Source organism: Poeciliopsis prolifica, unplaced genomic scaffold, assembly GCF_027474105.1.
Source record: "Poeciliopsis prolifica strain line A6 unplaced genomic scaffold, Auburn_PproV2 SCAFFOLD101, whole genome shotgun sequence".
In the NCBI taxonomy this organism is placed as follows: Eukaryota; Metazoa; Chordata; class Actinopteri; order Cyprinodontiformes; family Poeciliidae; genus Poeciliopsis; species Poeciliopsis prolifica.
The window spans coordinates 793,046-812,173 of NW_026562476.1; the positions used below are offsets into that span (position 1 = coordinate 793,046).

The window sequence follows — 19,128 nt, forward strand, 5'->3', positions numbered from 1 at the left end:
ATTTTTGCGTAAAAGTCCTGATACGAGGTCTGCTAAATCATTCTCAAAATTTCTTTGATCACTCTTTGGAACATAGGATATCTTGGTTGTCATTTTATAGACTTTTTATGCTAAATAATAGCTAAAAAGTGAATTTTTACCAGGCTTAGACTATTTACACATCCCAGCATCGTTTTATACACATTTAAATAACGAAAACAAAAACTGCAAGAAAAAATTACTCAAAGGTTATTTTACCCACCTAATCGCAGAAAAAAACACACTCATAACTTAAGAGTTTTGTGTGTACGAGGTTGAACATTCATGTCTCAAACTGTGATTTTATTCATTCAGGAAAAAAAACATCAAATACTAACTCAGTTGCTGTTCAGGTGTCACAAGAGAGCAATCATTACGAAGCAACAAACCATTTTGATGAAGCAACTGACATTAAAAATAATGACAAAAATTCCAGAAACCATGTCGAAAAACATTAAAAACAAAACTCCTTGTATCCAAGAGTCCAGATTCAGCCCGTGTTTGAAAATACCTGGTTTTAGGTTAATATTATGTAAACCACTGTAACAATGACATTTCTGAAATCAGGGTAATGTGGTGTGCAGATATTTCAAACCATTTGCACAGATCAGTAGCTAAAATAAAAATTAAAATCCAATCTACGGACCAACAAAAGATTTCAGTGCCTGTGGTTAAAAAGAGGTAGTCTGGCACAAACACACACTCACACGTACAAACACACATATATCAGCATTTAAAGGTGAGCTGGAGATCACATATTCTTTTCACAGACATGAAGTTGAGCAGTTGGCTTTGGTCTGTCTGCGCAGGTCAGAAGTAGTCATCCTAATCACAAACTGACCCGCTACTTCCATCAGTGTTGGCAAATGCTTCATATAAACAAAACAAAGATAAGGATTCAAGGAAAAAAGGCCATCCATGGGAGGACTCTGGGAATGCTTGCAATATTGATAAGCAACCAAAGCATGAGCATCTGCAAAATCTACATTAAGACATAAACCGAGTTGCCCAGAAACATCATTCATCCATTTACAAGGTCAGATAGCCAATTAAAAAAATAATTTAAATGCAATTGCATGTTCACTCTTGCACCTCATCTGAAGCAGCTGAGCATTTCTCCTGTTTAGACTCATTGTACTGAAACATTCGGTAACATACAAACCAGAGATTACGTAAAAAAATAAATGTCTCATCTTTCTCCTCCGGACAAAATTGGCAGGAGTGTCCATGTACTGAAAGAGAGCAAGAAACTTTGGATGTACTTTTTTTGTTCAGAATCCAACAACTCGACTGTCTGTTCTGTCTTTCTTCAAGTATAGCATGTTGTTGTGGATGACTCCCTCCTGCTGTGACATTCACTAACTCCTCTGCTAACTCAGCGCTCTGGGCCAGCACACGCTGCTGTTGGACTGGAAGAAAACATGGGAGAGGAGGGCAGCAGCCTGATTGGCGGATGTTGGATCTAAAACCATGGTATCAGTCAGGCTTGCCATGGTCCTCTAGAAATGGTGTCGGACAAGTTCAACGGGGTCACTTCTTCCTGTTATGCAGCCTTCGTGCCTGCAACCTCTGACGTGCACCGGACGGCTTTGATCCGGCTCCAATAGAGAAGGTGGGGGTTGCAGGAGACCCTGTGAAGCACAGAAAAAAAAACTTTACATTCGGTTTAGACTGATGAAAATCTTCATTTTCTGAGATTTATCTCAAACTGTATACATTTTTCAAGCATATTTTTAGCCTTTCAAACTCAGAAACTTCCACGATTTTTTCTCTAACAAATTTCTGAGATTAATTTTAATCTCAGAAATTAAATTAAAATGTCTCAGTTTTTCTAACAAATGAAGGTAAGAAATGTCCTTTTCCTTAAAAGGAAAGAATTTTTTAGGACGTGGAGAAATTCCAGTATCAAGTGAGAGTATTGAGACTTTCTGCAGGACATCAAAAGATTAAAAGGGTGTGATTTGTACAAATATACCTCAATAAATCATTGTCAAGAATTAGAATTAACAAAAATTAGAAGCAGCAGTTTCAGGCTTTCAACAATAGGAGATCAGTCTGGAAATGGTTTGTCACTATAACCTACCGAAAGGACCAGCGTTAAAGCCTTGGACTGGAGTTGATGGACTTCCAAAAGGAATCGGACCTGGAGTGGCACCCTGGCCAAACGACGGGGTCGATGTCCCTGGAGAGAGAACCGCAAAAAACATGATTTCAATGAAATATTTACAGATATTCTGAAAATCACATTTTTTTTCACAGCCCATTTATCTACTAATATATCTTTCACTAATTTGAAAACTTAAGCAACTGAAGTTGGCTCTTCTCAGCATGTAACTCACAAAATTTTAAACACAGATGATCTCATTTCAATGCCTATAAGACGTATTCCAGGTAATTCAACAGGTTTGATCACTTCTCTGCATCAGGAAGTTTAGTGTTTTACCACAAATGATTGCTAACGAAACACACACAATCCTTTTCTGTTTAGTCCACGGTTTTCTCTCCCTCTTCCTTTTTTTAAATCAGTTATGAGGCAGAAACCGAATCTTAAACTACTGCCGTGCAAGTTACTCCACAGTTTGTTGCTAGGTAACCAAAGAGCGAGTGAAATCAACTTGAGGTAGAGCAGCTAAAGCCTTCCCTCTGCCTACATACCCCAGAATGCTGTGTGGTTCTACTCTGGACCAGAGCTGAGTGTTCAGATGCATCATCTATTGATATTGATCCCATGTCAATCACAATACATTTTGTTACTGATTAACAATACAATTATTGTGATTTTTTTAAATCTCTTTCGTCACCCTGCTATGAGGCTGCAGATGAGAGTTAGCCTGGCATATTTATATGATGTGTTCATGTTGATTAATATGCACTGCCCTCTTATAAATAAATTACATTTTAATTTCAATAAAAACCTCACCAAAAGCTGGCTTGTCAGCAGCAGCACCTGCACCAAAGTTGAAGCTTCCCATTTGTGGTGCTGTATTACTGGAAACTGGCATTCCGAACTGGGGGCACGACATACTGGCTCCAAAGCTGAATCCACCAGACGCAGGCTGAGCTGATCCCGAGGCTGCTGACTGGGTGGCACCACTGCTGCTTCCGAATGGGAAAGTAGAGGTGGAGGAGTTCTGAGTCTGCGTTGAGCCACCAAAGCTCGGCGTGACTGAAGGGGCTGCATTGGCGCCAAATGCAAAACCAGTGGAGCCGGTTCCAAATGCTGGTTTAGCCGGAGTCCCAAAGGTGGGAGCCGATGTAGGGGCAGCGGCGGCGGGAGCAGGCGCTGCAAACGTGAATGGAGCCGGTGCTGTGGCGGCGGCAGCAGCAGTTGTGGATGATGCGCCACCGCTCCCGAAGGTGAAGGGCTTTGGGGTAACTGATGCAGAGCTGAAGGCCGGTTGGGCTGCTGGTGCTTCAAATGCTGGCTTTCCAAAAGTGAATGTGGACTGGGTGGGCTGAGCGGTGGCGGAAGCTGCAGTAGGGGCTGCAGTTGAGGTGGGAGCGGCAGTGGAAACTGTGTTGGCCAGACCAAATCCCCCAAATGCAGCAGTAGTGGTGCTCTGGTTAGATGAGGGCTGACCGAAGGAAAACACTTTGGGAGCTTGGAGATCCGGCCGCACAGCTCCAATGCCGAAGTTGCTTGTTTTGGAGATCACAGGAGCTGATGCAGCTGTTGTTGCTGCAGCGGTGGTGGCTGCAGCTCCAAACTGGAACATGTTCCCTGTACTCGGAGGCTGCACTGAAGCAGAGCTGCAACTGCTGGTTGTGGTTGTGGGTGATGCGGACCAGTTTCCAAAGAGAGATTTAAGCACTGGTAGGGTTGCAGGCTGAGTTGTCGTAGCGATGCCAGCTGAAGTGTCGTTAAAGCCAGGGAACGAACTGGAACTGCTGCTCGTCACGCCAAACACAGACATAGTGGGAGAAGAGAGGGTGGAGGCTGTGGAGGTGGCAGAGATGGAGGGGGGCTGCGGAAAGATGGGCTTGAAGTTCTGGGGCAGAGGTTTGGTTTCTAACGAGGCTGCAGATGAGGAAGTGGTTGTGGCGGCCGCAAAGATGGGCTTGAACACAGCGGTCAGGAGAGGATTAGTCGTGCTGATGGGCTGAGAGCTGCTGGTTGGAGCGAGAGGTGGAGCAGCAGTGGTGGAGACTGTGGAGACTGAAGGAGCAGAGGAGCTGCTGATCAGAGCAGGCAGCCCAAACAGGGTCGGTCCGGTTATAGGGGCATCAGGAATGCTGGTGGCTGCCTTGGAAACCTGAGCCAGCACCTGGGTGAAGGCAGAGGGTTGGCCCACAGTAGCAGCAGAGGAGGAGGACTGGGACTGAGAGGCAGTAGGGGTTGGGCTGGAGGTCTTCAGGGTAAAGGTGGTGGCAGGTGGAGCTGTGGCTGATGCAGACACAAGAGATACAGAAAGGAACAGCAGGTTCAAAAATGCATTAAAGTACAGCAGAAACAATTATGATTCATTGATTATTTAAATATTTGTAAACTAATTTAGTAATTAGTTAATTTGCTGAATGTGCAAATTATTTTATCTGATTAAGTGATTAATTGTCAGAATGAACAATAGATGAATGGATTAGTAACATAATCTTAGTTACCTGTGGTGGTGTTGGCAGCAGACGTGGAGCTGGTGGGGACACTGATCTTCACTTTGAGGGCCTCCAGCAGAGAGCTGGGGCCTGCAGGGGCTGCTGCACTGCTGGAGCCACCAGTAATCGGGTCCAGGTTAATGACCGGCACGACAGAGGTGCATGTGGGCAGAGGGGCTGCCAGGAGGCTGCTCAGTGTGGCCGTGGGTGCAGCAGATTGAGCTGAGGTGGAAGCTCCTGGACGCATGGACATCTCTGGTTCTAAGGCTAACCGTCAACATTTAACAATAAGATGAAAGAGAAAAGAGATCAAAATTTCCCAACAAATTCCTTTAAAGTCACTCACCAGGAGTCTCCAGGACTCTCTGGATCTTACTGATGGCTGCCGTTTTCTCTTCGTCCAGATCTCGAGCTGTGACGGTGTAGCCCAGCTCAGGGGGTGGAGGCTGCAAACAAACAGGCTTTCAGACTGAAATCTATGTTCCCAAAAATTAGAAAAAGGTCCAGACACGTCATAAAACTCCAAGAAAACTGTGCATAAGTCTGGGGTCATAATTTTTTCCCTCCCCAGAATTTGCTAGATAGTTTTTTTTAGTTTTTGAAGGTTTACTAAGATTTTCCTCTTACTAGCTTATTCTGTCCATCACCTATAGAGCTGCCAAGAGTTTTAGGCTCTTTTCCATTTCATTTCTGCAACAAAAGACACCAAAAGTACCAGATTTTTTTATTTAGATATATTTTATTGTTCTGAGGCCAGAAACGATGTGCAAATAACATCCCATATAACTGTAGCAATCCATTTTTGGAAAACATTTTCTGTTTTTCTTTATATCAAAACCTAAAAATAGGAATGAAAAAAAAAATCTGCAGTAGAGATTTAATTTATCAGAAAATATGTATTTTTTTGCAAAATGTCAGGTGATATTTGCGGCTCACCTCTGTATGGTAAATTTTTTATACATAAATGAGGTAGCATTTTCTATTTACCATACCAACTTTATTTATAAAGCACTTTAAAACAACCACAGCTGTTACAAAGTGCTGTACATAAAATAGATAAAAACAAATAAAAACTCTTACAGTTTAAAACAAACAAACATACAATGTAAAACTAGATCTCGCTGGAGTTGAAAGCCAAGTAAAATAGATGGGTTTTAAGACGAGCTTTAAAAGTGGACAGTGAAGGGGCCTCGGACCTGCAAAGGCAGGTCATTCCATAAACTTAGGACCCCGACAGAGAAAGCTCTGTCCCCTCTGAGCTTCCTTCTAGATCTCTGTCCCTCCAGGAGCAACTGATCTACAGACCTGAGAGATCGATAAGGTATGTCAGGGTGAAGAAGCTCAGTGAGGTAAGCCTGGGCAAGATCATGCAGTGATTTAAAAACAAACATAAGAATTTTAAAACGGATCCTAAAATAAACAGGCAGCCAGTGAAGTGAAGCCAAGACAGGGGTTTACACAATCAAACACCAGAATTTACAGCATCATCAAGTCTCCAGTTATGTGATGGCGTGAAATGCTGTTGAGTTGGACATGAAGTTATGATTTGGGGCTATTTTTGAAAAACATATTTCTTCAGTGATCAGACTTTGAATTTGGTCAAAATGACATAAGAGATAGATGCAACTTTTAGAAAGAGGAAAAAAATATATACGTTTGCCTTTTTAATAGTTTTGACTCAGAAAAAACTTTAATGCAATTCCATCTTTTTCCAGACTGTAGGAATCTCTAACGCAAATTAAATGTATTGTTTAGGGTAAAGTCTGGACATTCTGAACTCCTTACCAGAGAGATTTGATCATCCCGGTTGCTGGACACCAGCTGGATCTTTCTTTTTCTTTTCCCACTACTTCCAGTTGAGTCTCTTATTGTTGTGACAGGAACTTTGACTGGAGTTTGTTTTGCTACAAGAGAATCAAAGCTGGAAAATTAAAACAAAGTTTCTACACTTTTCTTTCATTCAAAAACTTTTCCATCATCACATTTTGGAGTTAAAAGCTATGCAAAATAACTAAAGCAGCAAGTTTCAATTCACTATTATATGAAAACATTTACTGCTGTATGACATCTTGCAACCAGTCATTTTAAGGATACTTATTGGTTCCCCAAAAATGATGAAAACTCAAGACATGATCATTAATCAATAAAATCCCCATTGGCCAAACTTGAACACTGGACATTATGCCACTAACACTTAGCTTTCATTAACAACAGACAGAAGTGAGAGCTACGCGTAACGCAAAGGATGTCCCGGCCCGAACACGGTGCACTAAATAATAAATCGTAAATGAATGAAGATTCGAGCCAAGTAAATTTTTCTTGAGGAACTTTAATAATTGAGGTACTCGAATCATTCCAGGAATCATTTCAGCCCTAATCTAGTGAAATATAAAACTGAACTAAAATATCAAATTTGTGTTGAAATGTCTTTCACACATACCCGATGCACCTGACTGGTACGAGAACACAGCACCTATTTAACAAAAAAACCTTGAAATTTAAATAACTTTGTTTAACTTATAAATTAGTGTGATTTAACTCCAGGATGTGAAGAAAAACAGTTATTTGTGTCTTTTATGAATATGACTTTTATGTGTCTGTATGAAAATATCAGAGTAGAGCTGCTGCTCCTTCACATCGAGAGGAGCCAGTTGAGGTGGCTCGGCTATCTGGTTAGGATGCCTCTTGGACACCTCCCTGCTGAGGTGCTCCGGGCACGTCCCACCAGGAAGAGGCCCCGGGGGAGACCCAGAACACGCTGGAAGGACTATGTATCTCAGCTGATCTGGGAAAGCCTTGGGATTCACCTGGAGGAACTGGCCCAAGTGGTTGGGGAGAGGGAAATCTAGACCTCCCTAGTAAGGCTGTTACCCCCACAACTCGACTCCAGATGTATATGTGTGTGTGTGTGTGTGTGTGTGTGTGTGTGTGTGTGTGTGTGTGAGAGAGAGAGAGAGTGAGAGAGAGAGAAACAAAGATACAGGAAAGAAGAAAGGAAGAATGGACTTATGCATTTCAATTTTAAAAGTTCTTGAGCATAAAGGAAGACTGAAGGTAAATTAGACTTACAAGTATCGGGTGTTTTCTCTGACATTGTGTGATCTGACCTCACAGAAGATGCTGAGCTGGGAGACTGGATGTCTTCCTCTCTGTTTGTGAAAAACGTATTTAAGACTCAATCTTTAGATATCAGTGTGAATGGCTGTTGGCAACCAGAGAGCAACAGACCTGGCTTTTTTAGAGGCTCCTTCTGGAGTCTGAGAGCGAGATGATTCGAGGCTGGACAGAGGAGAGCTGGGAGCTGACCGCTTCTTCCACTGCAGAGGAGAACAGGAATGTGGAAACTGAAAAATGCTTTAATGTTGGGTTTCCTCTGCATGGAATGGATCATGGCGCACCATCACAGCAAAATAAAAGGCACCACACCTTCAGAATTAAGTTTTGTTTTTAAATATATATTATTTTTAAAGCATGTGAGATTTATACAAATACAGCCTATGTTGCACACTTGTACTAACCATAACCAAAGTTTGAAATGAATTTAATTATGAAACATTAAAATTTTGTTCATTTTGAAAACCCAAAATAGAGCAGGCTCCTGTCTGGCTGTGAAGCTGGCTACTGTGCACTGTTCTTCTCTTGGAATTGAAGAAAAACTAGATAGTCTGAAGTAGAAGGAGAGAAAAAGTGAAAGAAAGGTCCCTGAATGTATTTTTAGTTCAAGCCTATGAAAACAATCCTAATGAAAATGTATGTTGCATTTAAACCACAGTAAAGTTGTTAATATAGTTCAGAAATGCTCTGATTAGTTTTTTTGCTGCTGATACCAATCACATGGATTAGCTGTTAATTTTTCTCTTTCACAGTAGCATGCTAATGCAGATTTATGTGATCTGGAAAAATGGAACCATAAAAATCACCCAATTTAGATATAAAAAACATGCAAAGAACCTGCAGGCATATTGCAGCAAGTAGTCAGTCAAAAAGACAACTGTAAAACCTGCCATCATTAATACAATATTTAACAATAAGGCCCTAAATTATACATAAAGTCAAATAAATCTCAAAACATTGCCTATATCAAACAATGTCAAGTAAAAAATGCAGGTTGCATTTAAATAAACAATCCTAAGTTACTAAATCAAAATTGCCTGACAGCATGGCTAACTGTTTTGCCCTGGTTCTGGTTGGTTGTTTCTGACCGGGCGATGTAATTCTGCAGAACACAGGAGATCGATTTTTTTTCACAGATTATCTCTCATGTCAGGACAGTAAAACAAGGCCTGTCACCATAACAAATTTTGCTTGCTGATTAATTGTCCCAGAAATTATTGTGATAAACAATAATATTGTCATTTTGAGACCACTGTTAACTAACAATGCAAATACACCTACTCAGAGTACATTCAAATATTTTCAGAAGAAGCGTGAGAGATCCAAGGAAGACGCTGAGATAACATTAAATGGAGATGCTCAATGTTCGCCATAGAAATGACAGTGATCTGTACCAGGACATGTGTAATATTTAAATATTTCTAATTTTCCTTGTGTCATGTTAGTGATTAAAACAAATCTACACAACCCCAGGGTTTAAAAACAATTGTAGAATAAATTCTGTATCTCTACTACGATGACGGCGCTGTACCTGGCTGAGGCCAACTGAGGAGCTGTAGGAGCTTTGGATGGCGTTTCTCCTGGTGCCGGGGGTTCCTTTGGCAGCATGAGCCCCAGAACCGGAGCTGATGGAGGAGGTGCGGGACCTCTTCATGGTGGTATCATCTATCGCTGAGATCATGCCTCTTTTTAGGCTTCCTGGTCTGGGAGAGAAAACAAAAAACAAAACAAAAGAAAAACCAGTGACACAAACACTTAGTCTCACAGTAACAAGGGTTTCTGAAAAAACAAGGAACCTGTAAAAACCAGAGTGAGGAAGGAAGATGGATGGGGAACACTTAGATGAATGGATGCTGAGTGATGAATAAACTGATTGATGGATGGATGAGGAGGTAAGTGAGACTTTTATACAATAGAAAGGGGAATAAATAACTATTTTTCTATACTGTTTCCTTTTTCCATATTTATCAAAGACCAGAAAACATTTAAAGGTGACCTCAAAAACTTCCTTGAACCGTTTAGGATAGGTCTGTGGACTATGCAAAACATGTTCATTGCATTTTTTTCCACTAAGTCATTCTTAAATAATGACTTAGTGGAACTAAGCAGCTTTAGTCTGCTTAGTTCTCCCTATTTTGAACTCCTCGGGCCTCTTGTCACTTTAAATCCAAATAAGCTGCTGCTGGTCATACCATCCAACTCAACGTTTACGCTTGAAAATGCTGAAAATATGCAATTATATGATCCTACATCTTTGCAAAGCAGAAGCTGAGCCTCTTGCACAACAAACAAGAATGCAGCAAGTGGTTTCTGAATGACAATATAAAAATAAAACACTTGTGTGTTCCAGCAGCCACTGTACAGTGGCTGCTGCACCAGCTGACCAAAAGTTCTGGAGATTCACTTGGGTTGCTATGTGATGGCCTGACCTAGGCTGGGGTTACTAGGCAATCACTCAGTGTAACTCAACAATTGGGAGAATTTTGAAGTTGCTTGTTTTCTAGACACCAGAAAACATCAACTTATTGCCAAAAGATGTCAGGGTTTTTTTTAAGTGCGTGGGCTGTTTTTAGAAGCAATTGAAACTCAAATGGAAGAACAAAGACATTGCAAAATCTGAATTTTGCATGACAGCTCCCCTTTGAATCAAATTCCAGACTACGCAGAATCTGTCCGAATTTGGAGACTCTTGACTGACTCACTTGGGGACCAGCTGGGATGGAGTTCCGTTGGGCAGCAGAGGCTCAAAAGCAGAATGAGAACTTCCATCGCTGTCATTACGCCTGAGGAGGGGAATCAGAACTGATTAGTGAAAATGTAGGGTGTAGGGATGTGTAACGATCTTAATCAGTTGCTCAGTATTACTGCCATTTGATTACATAATCAACAAGCATAACCGCGATGAGCCAGTAGACTTGTATTGTAGGTGAAATTTTAGTTGTTTCTGCTGTATACCATTTATGCTCCACATTCCTATTAGGGTGCAGTTTTGATGAATAATCAACTGATAAGAGTTCAGCAATATAACACAACTCTATACATGATTAAAGTGAAAAGGTTTTGTTTGCTAAAAATCTAAAACGGTTTTCTTTTCTGTAATACTGTAATTAAATGTCCATTAGTAGATTCCAGGTCATACTGTGCATATAAAAAGTATTCAGCTCCTTAGTGCTTTGACCAATCATGATGATTATAATTTGGCTTTTTTGACAAAAGAAAAAAAAAATCTTTAACCTTTTAATATCAGAGAAAATTAAAGACAAAATGATAATTAAATAGAGCTATGGAACATAAAACTACTGAGGGCATAAATACTGTAGGGGTGATCTGGTGAATACCTTTTTGATGACCCAATTAATAATTGAATTGAAAAAGGTGCCTTATATGTGATTTTCTTTAACAATTCAAACCAGGTGAAGCTAAAATTTTAAATTCAAAAGTCAAAACATTTTTTACTTAATTACTGCTCAGAAAATGCCATGTTTCAGAGTCTGTATAATCTGTATAAAAAGTTAATTACCGTATTTTCCGCACTATAAGGCGCACATAAAAGCCTTAAATTTTTTCAATAGCTGATCATGCGCCTTATAATCCGGTGCGCATTATATCAATCAATATTGAGCCGCAATAGGTCTGGCAACTACGGTAAGAAGACTTCATTTTCCCCGTAGAAGAAGTATGCGGTGCATACTGGGATAGCTATATTAAACGGCGTTTCATTTCCATTTGTGTGTTTTTGTAAAGACCCTGAAATGGCTCCTATTAAGAGACACGCTTACAACGTAGAGTTTAACTCAGGGCGATCAGTCACGCAGTAGAAAACACGGGAATAGAGCAGCAGCGAGAGAGTTCAACATTAACGATCAATGGTGCGGAAGTGGAGGAAGCAAGAGGATGAGCTGCGCCAAGTAAAGAAGACGAAACAGAGTTTCCGCGGGAACAAAGCGAGATGGCCACAGTTAGAGGACAAACTTGAACCGTTGGTTGTTGAGCAGAGAGCAGCAGGTAGAAGTGTCAGTACAATCACTATTCGATTGAAGGCAACAGCGCCAGCACGCAAACTTAACATCAATGAATTTAGAGGCGGTCCTTCTTGGTGTTTTCGGTTTATGAAAAGACGTAATCTCTCCATCCGCACACGAACTACTGTTTCCCAGCAACTGCCAGCTGACTACCAAGAAAAGCTGGCCAATTTCCGCACATACTGCAGAAACAAGATTACTGAAAAAAGATCCGGCCAGAGCATATCATCAATGTGGACGAGGTTCCACTTACTTTTGATATTCCTGTGAACCGCACTGTGGATAAAACTGGAGTACGTAAGGTGAATGTTCGCACCACAGGGAATGAGAAATCCTTCACTGTAGTTCTCGCCTGCCAGGCTGATGGCCAGAAACTTCCACCCATGGTTATTTTCAAGAGGAAGACTTTGCCAAAAGAAAACTTTCCAGCCGGCGTCGTCATCAAAGCTAACTCGAAGGGATGGATGGATGAAGAAAAGATGAGTGAATGGTTGAGAGAAATTTATGTGAAGAGACCGGGTGGGTTTTTTCACACAGCTCCATCCCTATTGATCTACGACTCCATGCGCTCACATATTACTGATAACGTCAAAAAGCAAGTGAAGCGTCGCCGTCATTCCGGGTGGATTGACAAAAGAACTACAGCCACTAGATGTTGGCATCAACAGAGCTTTCAAAGCGAGACTGCGAACTGCGTGGGAGCAGTGGATGACAGAAGGCGAACACACGTTCACCAAGACGGGGAGACAGCGCCGGACGATACGCCACTATCTGCCAGTGGATCGTAAATGCCTGGGCTGATATATCAGACTCAAGAAGGCAGGAATTGTCACTGAACTGACAACAACAGAGACACTGACTCGGTGAATGACGACTTTGATGAGATGGAGCCGGGCGTGTTGGATGCCGCATTAGCCCAGCTGTTCAATTCCGACACCGAAGAAGAATTCGAGGGATTCGTAGATGAGGAATGAACTGATAACGTGAGTTTCACATGTTTTTTTTTTTTTGTGTGTGTGTGTTTACAGTTGAACAAGGTTGGTCATATTGTTAATATGGGGATTAACGTGAACAACATTGAGATAGCCTATTATGCTATTGCTTTAGAGTTATTATTTGAGTTATTATTGTTATTGTTATTGCTTTGCACTATTACGTGTTACTATATTGTGATTGCACAAATGTTTAATTTACCGTAAACAGCATCAGAATGTTTTTTCCTGAAATGGAGGAAACGTTCCACTCCACTATATAATATAAATGTTGCACTATATGTTATACCTTACTGTTGTTAAAAGATAAACTGTGTCACAAAAATATTAATACTTTACCTCGGAGAAAATAATAAAACAGTTGTTTATTCACAATAAAGTTTGACTGACCTATCTGACTGTTTTGTTGACATTCCTTTTAGCGCAGCACTGTCTAATGGATGTATAAGGTAGCGCCTTATAGAAAAGTTTTAAAATATGTCATTCATTGAAGGTGCGCCTTATAATGCGGTGCGCCCTATAGTGCGGAAAATACGGTATTCAATTACTAAATTAGTTGATGTTACTTCAATAATTGACTCATCGTTTTAGCTGAGTCTATTTACCTGGAGTGGAATGGAGCCCTATCCACACAGACTTGAAGAGAGTGAATAAATACGCAATAATTTATTTAATGTTACATATTTTTATTTAATTGTCATTATTTTATGAAACTTGGTTTTCACCTTGTAATTTCTTTGTAAAAAAATGATATTTTTTTGGTCATAATTACTTTGTTAAAGCAATAGAAGGGTGAAATATACCATGGGATGAATATTCTTACAGATTTGATTGCTCCTCCAACAAAGCTAGATTTCTCATTTTTTAGAAATAAGAATGAAATACTTTCTAAATCTAAAGATCTTTAAAGAAAAATATATCCTATGTTAATTTGATCCAGTCATATTTACCTTCTTTTGCTCCTCTGCTCTGTGGTGAAGCTCCTGTCCTCATCCTCCACTTCCCTCTTGCGACTCTCCTTCAACACCCTCAGGACGCTCTCTCGAGAGCAGGGGTCCGTCGGGACCCGGGTGAGCCCGGCACAGCTTTGATGGTTCACACTAGAATCCAGACCAGACATGCAACTAAACTTTAGAAGACTTGTTTGGAGTTTTCAGTTCAATAAGCATTAAGAGTTATGCAACAAAATGAGACCTGGGGTTCCGGTGGTCAGGTCTTGCAATCTTAACGGTGACGGGGCTGAGGGTAGACGGGGAATTACGAGGACTGAGGATGTTCTTCTTTCTGAAGCCGTCCCACCTGACGGGAGGCAGAACTCCCACCGAGGACACACTGAGCTGCTGCAAGGGGTAGTGACGCTGAGGCGTGATGGTGAACCTCCCCGGGACACCCAGCGTATCACTGCAAGGAACATGGTGAGGTAAATATCACTTCCATCACGTATATAGAAATATACAGCAAAAGTTTAGTATAGCAAACGTTTCTCTTTGATAATAAGTGTGACCTGAATGATTACAAGGAAGATATTGTCTGAAGAAGTCTGTCAGCTGTTCATTCAGGGTGCCACACGATTATATGAATAAATGACATAATTTACAACAGTACATAGTACAAAGGTAAATAATTTATTTAAGTCATGTCATTTTATTTTTGCTCTCATAAGTTGGAGACGGATGCTACTCACTTTAACTTTATCTTGTTGAAAATATAAAAATGTCTTGTCACACAAAAAAACTTACATCAAAGACAAACCTATGATGTCTTGTAAAGGACGGGAAGAGAAAAACGCCACAAAATCTTTGATTGGTTCTTCTCAAATAATATGTTCTATATAGACTACCTATGTCAAACTATTTACTATCAAATTGCTGGAATAACCTGGTCATTCAGTAGCTTGAGCTGACTTCAACGTTGACATGACCAACTGCAGCAACCTCAGATCATCTAAAACGGTTTTCTTTTCTGTAATACTGTAATTAAATGTCCATTAGTAGATTCCAGGTCATACTGTGCATATAAAAAGTATTCAGCTTCATCACTTCATCAGATCACATGACCTTAAATCACTCCAGATCAGGATTCACCAGCCTTTTTGCAACTCAGAGCTACTTCATGACTACCGAGTAATATGAAGGGCTAACAGTTTGATATACAGTTTGCCTTCAATTATATCACTTAACTATTGATTTATCTATTTTTGGAACAGCTTGGGAGCAACATTTGAAGAAATGAGAGGCTGCTTGTGATTAACTTCCCAACAAAACAAAAAAAAAGGAGGGTTTGGAAGTTAAAAACAATTCTTAGGAAAATGGTTTATGTCTTCTCGTTTCTACTTTTGAGGTTTACTAGGCAACTCATTAGAATGGTAAAAGGCTCAAATCCATCAAGTTTGAGTAGTTTCATGAGAAAGGTTGTATTTTTACCTAACCCTAGTTAGCAACAAAAGTTCGCAATTTGATTGATATTTCAAAAAGGTTTTTAATGCCAAGTTTTAAAAGCTTTTTTGTTACGTTTCTTCCCCTGCGAGCCTTATCTGTGTGCTACCATCCAATATAAGTGAAAATGAGCAAATTTAAACCCGCCAATAAACTTTCATCTCGAGGATGAATTGGTTAGAAATTTTAAAGGAGGAGGTAGACACGTCTTTATATTCTTGTTTAATTACCCAGTGAATGAAAGTCTCCTGTTCGGGGTATAGACAGCATGGTTGGGTCTGGCCAGCCTTTCCCGTAGATGCTCTCGGGGGTTTCTCCCGGCTCTTGGCCTCCCAGGGTCGGCGGTTGGACTTTCGGTTTTCCCGATATAACTCCCCATGAGAAAATCCCGGGGGCTGAAAAGAAATGAGTCGCTTGACAAGGCTTCCTTTCGGTAAATTCCGGTTTCACTGGGTCTTTGTCTAAAGTGACCCTCTGTTTCTCTGTGCTCAGCTCTGTAGCCGCTGATGCTCCTTTTCGGTTTTCCCCGCACAGCAAACGACACGCCGGTCGTCTCCAAGCCCGGCAACCAGCCCCGAAACACGGATGGGATGTGTAGCCCACCCCGAGGACTCGGGCCTAACCTGGCGGGAAGATGATCTCCACTGCGATAGTAAAAGGCAAAACAGCAGACTGATAGAATTAAAGTTCCGTAAACAAAGATAGGTATATAATAAAACACTAGCAAAACTAGGCATAAAACAGAGAAAAGCGCTAAATGTTTCTCTCTAGGTGACATGGCGGTAGCGCGCCGCCCGACGACTCTCGTATCTCTTCATGCTGCTTTGGGAAGTTTCGGTGCGCCAGCGCCCTCAACCGAGCAAAGTCAGAAATCACAGTTTTATTATATATATATATATATATATATATATATATATATATATATATATATATATATAAAAAATTCCCTTCTCACCCACCGCGGGTGGTTCTTATCCTCTGAGCTCGGGTCCTCTACCAGAGGCCTGGGAGCCTATATATATATATATATATATATATATATATATATATATATATATATATATATATATATATATATATATATATATATATATATATTTCACTTATATTGGATATATATATATTTCACTTATATTGGATATATATATATATCACTTATATTGGATATATATATATATATATATATATATATATATATATATATATATATATATATATATATATATATATATATATATATATATATATATATATATATATAGCTCAATACATAAGGCATCAGTATATCACCCGAGAGGGCAGGGTTCGAATCCAGTCTGGGTCCTTAAGGCAAGACCCTTCAAGCTACTGCCTACCTCATACCATGAGAGATACTAAGTTGCGTAACATGCCGGCTCAGACGTCGCCCGGCCAAACAAGGTCTGCGTCAGGTGTTGGGGAACCAGAGCACCTTGATGACAAATGGGCTACTGGAACAAGACGGAAATGGGCGAGAGATGAAAATGTGGATCTGTTGGAATGCTACTACTCAAGTAACCCTAGTCAGAGGGGTTACATGCAAAGACTGGGAAGGAATGGTTACTTCGACATCCCCAGTCAACACTAAGCGCTAAACAACTAGTAGCTCAGTGTTCCAACATCCGCAAACGGCAACTGCTATCACAACTTGAGATTGACGAGATACAACACAAATGCTACGGCAAAAGGGAGGAACCCGGATGTCAGAACTGTGGGGACTTAACTACAAGTCCCCACCCAGTGAGGGGATACACGGCCCCAATGAGCGAAACAGAGCTGAACGAGACAGCTGCTGACCTGAGAGAGAGAATGACAACCAGGCCTCCTCGGCGCCAATTACAACGGCTGAGTGAAGTACCATCAGAAAGTCTCATTGAGAATGTGAATGCAGCATTGATGCAACAATGAGCTGATCTACAACTCAGCATCAGTGATCCTTGAGATACTTGGCTATAAGAGCAACCATGAGACCCAATACCCACCATGGAAAAGACGGTTAGAGGCTAAAATCAAGGTAACAAGGAGGGAAGTGAGCCAACTGTCAGAGCTCCACAAGGGTACAATGAAAAGACCAGATGCCCATACCTGAAGCACTTGAAACTGCCAAACAGAGGCTCCAAGCCTTGGCCAGCCGCCTAAAGAGATACACACGGGAGAATGAATCCAGAAGGATTAACCGGCTCTTCTCCACTCAACCAGCTAAGGTGTACTCTCAATGGCAGGGTAATAACAACAGAGCAGACCCACCAAGGCTGGAGACTGAACAATACTGGAAAGGCATATGGGAAAGGGAGGCGTCCCACAACAGCAATGCACAGTGGCTGATCTCTCTACGAGACCACAGCAACCTCCCTGAGCAAGCCCCGGTAACCATCACTGTGACAGAAGAAAGACTCTCAGGCATGAAAACTGGACAGACATGATCCATGCCTACTGGCTAAAGAAACTCACTGCTCTCCATGAGCGACTGGCAGCCCAAATGAACCAGCTGCTACAAAGTGGGACTCACCCTGAATGGTTAACTGAAGGGCGGACAATCCTAATCCAGAAGGATCCATCAAAGGGTCCAGTCCCACCCAACTACCGACCAATAACCTGCCTCTCCACAACCTGGAAGCTCATGTCAGGGATCATAGCGGCCAAGATAAGCAAACACATGGATAAACACATGAGCACGGCACAGACGGGTATCTGTGTAAATACCAGAGGAGCCAATCACCAACTCCTCGTAGACCGCACAGTTGCCTGAGACTGCAAAACCCGACACACCAACCTGTGCATGGCTTGGATCGATTACAAGAAAGCCTATGACTCAATGCCGCATACTTGGATCATTGAATGCCTACAGATGTATAACATCAACAGGATTCTGAGAGCCTTCATTGCAAACTCGATGAAGCTGTGGAAAACCACCCTTGAAGCCAACTGCAAACCACTTGCACAAGTGTCCATCAAATGTGGCATATACCAAGGAGATGCTCTGTCCCCGCTACTGTTCTGCATAGGCCTGAACCCCCTCAGCCAAATTATCAACAAGACTGGCTACGGATACCGACTCAAAAATGGGGCCAACATCAGTCACCTCCTCTACATGGATGACATCAAGCTGTATGCCAAGATGAGCGAGACATCGACTCACTGATCCACACCACCAGGATCTACAGCACTGACATTGGGATGTCATTCGGACTAGAGAAGTGTGGTCGGCTGATCACAAAGAGGGGGAAGGTGATCCACACAGAAGGAGTCTCACTCCCACAAGGAACAATAGCAGACATAGAGGACAGTTACAAGTACCTAGGTATACCACAAGCAAATGGCAACCTCGATGAGGCCACAAGGAAAGGAGCCACAGCTAAATACCTCCAACGAATAAGGCAAGTCCTGAGAAGCCAGCTCAATGGCAAGAACAAAATCAGTGCGATAAACAGCTATGCCCTGCCAGTAATCAGATACCCTGCTGGAATAATCAGCTGGCCAAAGGAGGAGATAAAAGCCACAGATATTAAGACTAGAAAGCTACTAACCATGCATGGAGGGTTCCATCCCAAATCCAGGACCCTGAGACTGTACACGAGCCGCAAGGACGGAGGCAGAGGACTAGTGAGTGTGAGAACCACTGTCCAGGACGAAACAACTAAGATCCATAAATACATCAGGGACAAAGCCTCAACAGACAATGTGCTCAGTGAATGTCTCAGACAACAGGGAACGGAGGTTGAGGTGCCAGAGATACCATCATGGGAGGACAAACCCCTACATGGGATGTACCACCAGCAAATAACCCAAGTGGCTGATATCAGTAAATCCTACCAATGGCTGGAAAAAGCTGGACTCAAGGACAGCACAGAGGCCCTCATCCTGGCAGCCCAGGAACAGGCCCTAAACACCAGAGCAATAGAGGCCCAGATCTACCACACCAGACAAGACCCAAGGTGT

The 19,128-nt window shown here is 41.6% G+C and overlaps 1 protein-coding gene across 1 annotated transcript; it reads right to left on the reverse strand.

The window, feature by feature from the left end:
- Positions 1-293: 293 nt before the first annotated feature.
- On the reverse strand, positions 294-15,982 carry pom121 (POM121 transmembrane nucleoporin). Its single transcript, XM_055023503.1, has 13 exons — positions 15,402-15,982; positions 13,931-14,137; positions 13,687-13,836; positions 10,425-10,505; positions 9,254-9,425; positions 7,837-7,925; positions 7,678-7,757; positions 6,394-6,512; positions 4,955-5,054; positions 4,618-4,875; positions 2,939-4,402; positions 2,102-2,200; positions 294-1,649 (listed from the first exon to the last, which is right to left on the reverse strand). The coding sequence occupies exons 1-13, from the start codon at positions 15,947-15,949 to the stop codon at positions 1,549-1,551; spliced, it is 3,468 nt and encodes a 1,155-aa protein (XP_054879478.1). The 5' UTR covers positions 15,950-15,982; the 3' UTR covers positions 294-1,548.
- Between the last annotated feature and the right edge of the window lie 3,146 nt (positions 15,983-19,128).